This window comes from Somniosus microcephalus, chromosome 11, assembly GCF_052327205.1.
Source record: "Somniosus microcephalus isolate GS21.2 chromosome 11, FLI_Smic_1.0, whole genome shotgun sequence".
In the NCBI taxonomy this organism is placed as follows: Eukaryota; Metazoa; Chordata; class Chondrichthyes; order Squaliformes; family Somniosidae; genus Somniosus; species Somniosus microcephalus.
In genome coordinates this window covers 187,989,668-187,996,787 of record NC_140997.1, presented here as the reverse complement: position 1 = coordinate 187,996,787, position 7,120 = coordinate 187,989,668, and the positions used below count along the sequence as shown (strand labels likewise).

The window sequence follows — 7,120 nt, the reverse complement described above, 5'->3', positions numbered from 1 at the left end:
ACAAATAAAAACAATACTAAATAGTTAAAGATTTGGAAAACAGAGGTGCAGGTGAAAGAAACAGGGCTTTAAAGTAGATGGAACTTTCTTCTTGATGGTGAGTCGGAGATGCAGTTGGGAGGATAAGCATCATATGGGAATGATGAGTGGATGATTGACAAATAACATTATCAAGTTAGATTACAATAAATTTGGGGCTAATTGTAATCAATTTGATCATAATTAAGAGCGAGTGAGAAGCATGACTGAGGAGAATAATGGAAAGAAGTGTGACAGGAAGTGTATGCTTATATGCAAGACTTTTAATATATTAGATACAGGGAGTGAATCTCCATGGGAGTTTTCCCACTTCTAACTTTGGTGGAAGAGTCACGGAAACCCTGTTAAAACTGCAAGGTTTAGTGCATTTTTCCAAGGTCCCCGTGCCACTTCTGCCAATGTTATGGTCGATGAGCAGGAGGATCCCCACGGGAAAGTCACCCCAATAATCTATATTATTACTATAGTACATTGATGAAGTGCCAAAGAAGTTCTACACTTAACAGGGATACACCTAGCAATAATCCTGTAAATCTCACATTAGAGTCATCACACAATGGAACATGTTGTAATTGAGGTTGATAAACAGATCAATAGTAGGGTCTGGACAGCCTTGCTGTCATAGTAGTAATCTAAAGTATCAATTTATTACTAACTGTAATGAAGCAGTGTTGTCAGGGCATGAACATTTGTCTCAGATATTGAACATACGTGGAGGTAGTAGCTATAAAATAATTTCATAAATTTGTGATATTCGTATTTATACAGATGCTCTGGGTTCCATTTTGCAATATAAGCGGTCAGTTGATCTTTTCGTAGTGAATTTCCTGGGTGTTTAATATAGTGTGAAACAGAACCTAAATGCAAATGTCATTCTCATCTTGGTTTACTGGGTCTTCGGCACAAAATGTATAGTGTCACTTTGAAACAGAATGATTCAGCAGATTTAGTCAATGTTTGCACAGAACTTTCACCCACAGCTGACCTTATTCCAAAGTAAGATTTGGTAGATCATTAGTCACAAAACCTTTTAAACATGATAGTTGTAAGTCAGCTTGAACTCAATACTCCTGGTACTTTCTGTTTCAGTCAGTCAGTTTCATGCTAAGTTTTGTGCACACAGCAAAAAATTATTGTGTAAGGACATTGTGATGGTACAGAATAGCATATTTATAACACAGTTTAAAAAGCAGTGATAGCTGTTTGTACAATTAATTTACTAAGAATCCACAGTTTTCCATGTTACAGCTGTGGGCTTTTATAAGGCCAAAGCAAGATGGTTCGTTCCACCACCAGTTACTTCACACAGAAACTAATAGCCTTTGGAGGAAAAGGAGATCCCTTTGTCATGCAGCTACTTCTCCAAATGCATTATACAGCATTATATATACAAGAAACCAACTGTGAAACAAAATGTGTGAAAGAAATGGACAAACTACATGAAAATATCTCACATTACTCAAATGAGTCATTTGAAAAGAAACTTGTTCAGTGGGGAACATTTAAAATTCAACTTTCACTGTGGCTTCAAATAAAAAAGGCAGATGAACAGATTGAGTATAATCTTGATTTTTTGGGGATAATTCATTAGGATTATCCAATATACATCACAGAATATGACTTTTCATAGAATAAATAAAACTGAGTGTTTTTAATTTGGGCATAAATGCACCATTTCCATAACATCTCAAAAGGAAAAACTCAATTCAGAAATATCTTAACGAAAGAAACCTGTTGTATCACCTTCTTCAGCATGCCTCTTCTGCATACATAGCAATGCATTCAAGAAGGAGGAATTTAACAAGGGAATACACAAGAATGAAAAATGAATGTCAAACAAAAATGCATTATGGTTATTAATAAAATTTATAGACCACACTAATACAAGGGGCATTTTCTTTTTAAGCAATTGGCAGCCAGTAAAGAAATATAAATAAATAAATAAAATTACCTAACTCACTCATCTCCACAACATTTTACCATCAAGATATATATATATACATTACATTGATGAAGCGCCAAATAGGTTCTGCATTTAACAGGGACACACCTAGCAATATTCCTACATATCTCACTTAACATTATCAAACAATGATTACTCCATATTGCTTATGAACATATAGAAATTAATTTAGAAATCAATGGTTCAAATAAGTGCTATATTTTTCACACAGCTAAAATTTCAATCTTACTGATAACAGTTCCCTCATTTCCATTACGAGTAGTTGAAAAATAAGATCCTATTGTGACTAACTGAATAACAGAGTGGTACATGCATTTGTTACCAGGCTATGTCAAAATTCAGCCTCTAAATCTAACTGCGATCTAATCTTCCTCCTCATCTTCTTCATCACTGTCTTTCATTGTAATCCCTTGGAGACCGCCACCTTCAGAAACTGATGCTGTGGCTTCTTCTACAGTCAGTCTGTTCCGAACTGTGTCATAGGTCTTACTATTCAAGGTCGAATCCAATACTCCCTGCAGCCGAAAGTCTCGGTATGCTTTCTACAAGAGTCCAAAGATATATAGGAACAGCTGTAAAATACTACATTCAATACTTAAAAATGACTTGACTTCTATTAACTGGCAGAAGCATCATTATATATTAATACTATTTTGGACAATTCACAGCAATTTTAAAGTCACACAATAGCCGTTTAAATTGTCTTCATACAGTAAACTTAATCTTAAGCACTGCATCATCATAAATGTTAGAAAGAAGTATGATCAACATGCTTACAGAGTTTTACATGAAGTGACTCCTAAAGATGATTCTCACTGGAAGGCAAAAATGTAAGTGTCTTAATTGTAAATATCTGGGTTAATACTAAACCTAAACTAGGCACTTACTTTCTCCTGCTTCAATGTTAATTTAAAAGAATATTCCCCACCTAGTGTAAACACAAGTGCAAACACACAGTGTTTGTGGCACCAAGAGTGTTGGAAAGAGTTTCACTGTTCCTGCCCGCACACATTCACAACCTACCCAGGAGTTAGATAGGATACAGATCTAAATATTAATGCAACTCTTATTATGCAAGGCACTGTGCTTGTAGGGATAATTTAATTCAACTTGGAAACAATGCACTGTATAAAGTGATATTATCAGGAAAGATAAATATTTGGGCAAATATCCACAGGAAAATTGTACACATGTGAAATATATTACTTTTTCCTTTGTTAAGTACACTACCTTTCCAGATTATTTTCTCCAGCATTTTTCTATATATTTACATCAGAGATGTCAAGGGGACAACATACTCCCAGCCCTCTGTTTTAGTTTCTGAATCCCAGCTCCCAGTGACAGGCTTCATTAATGAGCTAGATTGGCTTTTCAATCATCAACATTTCCTTGGAGTATTGCAGACCTCTCCGGCTCATGTATTGGAGTAGAGTTTTCCACAGTTGACTGCAATTCAATCTTCCAATGCCTGGAATTTTCTCTTGGAGTCACCTTGACCCCAAACTGACCCCAAAGAGGATAGTCACTAGTTAGTCATTAGACAACTGACAAGCATAGAATTCAGTCCACGTCAAGTGTACAGCAGATATCATGAACTCCTCATAAGGGACATGGTGAGTAGCACAATACACCATCAAATGTGTGAGTACATTCTTCTTGGCCACATTGTGGACATATATCATTAGCCATTGAAGGGTGGTTCCACCAGCTGGACATCTGGAGCTTCAGTAGCAGTTACTTGTCTCTATGCAACTCAATTAAGGTAGCATCAAACCCTGGCTATATGAACACATATTCTCATATCCAAACTTCAAGTAATGCCTTCAAACGCTGTCATCTTAGGTCTCAGTTTCCTCATCAGCTGTATGATGGATATCTGCCTTCTGAATTATGGAAGGACAGATGCAGCGCAGTTTGTGATATGCTGACCTCTTTAATGTCCTAGAAATCCAAGTGTCATACCACATACCAGGCCCACTCACCATCACCTGCTTAATTCAGGTCCTCATATAGGATGATATATTAGCGGGTTCCTCTAATGAGGCCATATGGGTAGAACTTAAAAACAAAAAGGGGGCAAGCACTTTGCTGGGAGTGTACTATAGGCCCCCAAACAGTCAGGGGGAGATAGAGGAACAGATATGTAGGCAAATCTCAGAAAAGTGTGAAAATAATAGGGTAATAATAGTGGGGGATTTCAACTTCCCCAATATTAATTGGGATAGTCAGAGTGTGAAAGGCTTAGAAGGTGCAGAATTCTTAAAGTGCATCCAGGAGAGCTTTTTGAGCCAACGTGTAGAAAGTCCTACAAGAGAGGGGGCGATACTGGACCTAATTCTGGGGAATGTAGCCGGGCAAGTGGTGGAAGTGTCAGTAGGAGAGCATTTTGGCGACAGTGACCATAATTCGGTGAGATTTAAGGTGGTCATGGAAAAAGACAAAGACGGCCCGGAAATAAGGGTTCTAAATTGGGGGAAGGCCGATTTTAATATGATAAGGCAGGATCTGGCCAAAGTGGACTGGGAGCAGCTACTTATAGGAAAATCCACATCAAAACAGTGGGAGACTTTCAGAAGGGAAATAGAGAGAGTACAACGCCAACATGTTCCTGTAAAGGTCAAGGGTGGGACCAACAAGCAAAGGGAACCTTGGATGACAAGGGATATACAAAAATGCATTAGAAATAAAAGGGGGGCTTTTGGCAGTTACAAAAGACTAAAGACGGAAGAAGCCCTAGAGGAGTATAAAAAGTGCAGGGGCATACTTAAAAAAGAAATTAGGAGGGAGAGGAGGGGCCATGAAATAACACTGGCGAGCAAAATAAAGGAAAATCCTAAGATGTTTTATAAGTATATTAAGGGCAAGAGGATAACCAGGGAAAGGGTAGGGCCCATTAGGGACCAAAGTGGCAATCTGTGTGTAGAGCCAGATGATGTAGGCGGGGTTTTAAATGAATTTTTTGCATCTGTGTTCACTATGGAGAAAGACGATGCAGACATAGAAATCGGGCAAGGGGACTGTGACATACTTGAACATATTAGCATCGAGAGGGAGGAGGTGCTAGCAGTTTTAGCAGGCCAAAAAGTGGATAAATCCCCAGGCCCGGACGAGATGTATCCCAGGCTGCTGTGGGAGGCAAAGGAGGAGATTGCAGGGGCTCTGACACAAATTTTCAGAACCTCTCTGGCCACAGGGGGTGTACCAGAGGACTGGAGAACAGCTAATGTAGTACCATTATACAAGAAGGGTAGCAGGGATAAACCAGGGAATTACAGGCCAGTGAGCCTAACATCTGTGGTAGGGAAATTATTGGAAAAAATTCTGAGAGACAAAATTAGTCTCCACTTGGAGAGGCAAGGATTAATCGGGGATAGTCAGCATGGCTTTGTCAAGGGTAAATCATGTCTGACAAATCTGATTGAATTTTTCGAGGGGGTGACTAGGGGGGTGGATGAGGGAAATGCTGTGGATGTGGTTTACATGGACTTCAGTAAAGCCTTTGACAAAGTCCCGCATAGGAGACTGGTCAAGAAGGTAAGAGCCCATGGGATCCAGGGTGCCTTGGCGCGTTGGATCCTAAACTGGCTGAGTGGCAGGAGGCAGAGGGTGATGGTCGAAGGTTGCTTTTGTGACTGGAAGCCTGTGTCCAGTGGGGTACCTCAGGGATCGGTGCTGGGTCCCTTGTTGTTTGTGATCTACATAAATGATTTGGATGAGAATGTAAAAGGTATGATCAGTAAGTTCGCAGATGACACGAAAATTGGTGGGGTGGTAAATTGCAAGGAGGAAAGCCTCAGGCTACAGGACGATATAAACGGGTTGGTCAGATGGGCGGAAAAGTGGCAAATGGAATTTAACCCTGAAAAGTGCGAGGTGATGCATTTTGGATGGACAAATAAGGCAAGGGAATACACAATGAGTGGTAGGACCCTAGGAAGTACAGAGGGTCAGAGGGACCTTGGTGTACATGTACATAGATCCCTGAAGGCAGCGGAACAGGTAGATAAGGTGGTTAAAAAGGCATATGGGATACTTGCCTTCATTAGCCGAGGCATAGAATATAAGAGCAGAGAGGTTATGATGGAGCTGTACAAAACGCTGGTGAGGCCACAGCTGGAGTACTGTGTGCAGTTCTGGTCGCCTCACTATAGGAAGGATGTGATTGCTTTGGAGAGGGTGCAGAGAAGATTCACCAGGATGTTACCTGGGATGGAGCGCCTCAGCTATGAAGAGAGGCTGGACAGGCTGGGGTTGTTTTCCTTGGAGCAAAGAAGGCTGAGGGGGGACCTGATTGAGGTGTACAAAATGATGAGGGGCATAGATAGGGTAGATAAAGAGGAACTTTTCCCCTTAGTAGGGGGGTCAATAACAAGGGGGCATAGATTCAGGGTAAGGGGCAGGAGATTTAGAGGGGATTTGAGGAGGAACTTTTTCACCCAGAGGGTGGTTGGAATCTGGAACTCACTGCCTGAAAGGGTGGTAGAGGCAGGAACCCTCACAACCTTCAAGAAGCATTTGGATGAGCACTTGAAATGCCATTGCATACAAGGCTATGGACCAAATGCTGGAAAATGGGATTAGACTGGACAGGGATGGATGGGCGGCGCAGACACGATGGGCCGAAGGGCCTCTTTCTGTGCTGTAAAACTCTATGACTCTATGACTCATAGAAAGGCACTGGGAAATAGTTATGACTCCCCCTCCAGAATACTCTGTAGGATGAAGCCCTCCTCCCCTGCCTCTATTTCCCCTTTTTTGCCACAAATCCACAACACGGCGTGGTTCTGGATCTCACCTACAGGCCAAAGAAAGCCCTTCCATTGTATGCTAAGAAATTTTGAACCATGAAGCAGAACAGTTTGGGCACATCTTATGTGCCATAAACTTAACCTGCATTGGGACTTCGTTGTCATTGAAGAAAGACTAATGTGCCCTTAGCCCTTCTCAGTGTGGTCCACATTACTGTGTCCAGTTGGCATCCATCAGACCCCAAGGTATTGATATGTATCAATAATTGGGACAGATGCCCCTTGTTTCTTCCAATCAATACCTGTTTTTCTCAGTGGCTTTGTTTAATGTTAGGATGTCAAAATTAAAATGGGTCAATTGAGATGTACA

The 7,120-nt window shown here is 40.7% G+C and overlaps 1 protein-coding gene across 15 annotated transcripts in view; it reads right to left on the bottom strand.

Moving 5' to 3' along the window:
* Positions 1-1,193: 1,193 nt before the first annotated feature.
* cadpsa (Ca2+-dependent activator protein for secretion a) overlaps positions 1,194-7,120 on the bottom strand; it is a 583,962-nt gene continuing 578,035 nt past the window's right edge. For all 15 annotated transcript variants that reach the window (XM_086001517.1, XM_086001514.1, XM_086001512.1 and 12 more), the window contains one exon: positions 1,194-2,544. In XM_086001517.1, the coding sequence (XP_085857643.1) occupies positions 2,365-2,544 (180 nt within the window). In that variant the 3' untranslated portion in view covers positions 1,194-2,364. The remainder of the gene's footprint in view (positions 2,545-7,120) is intronic.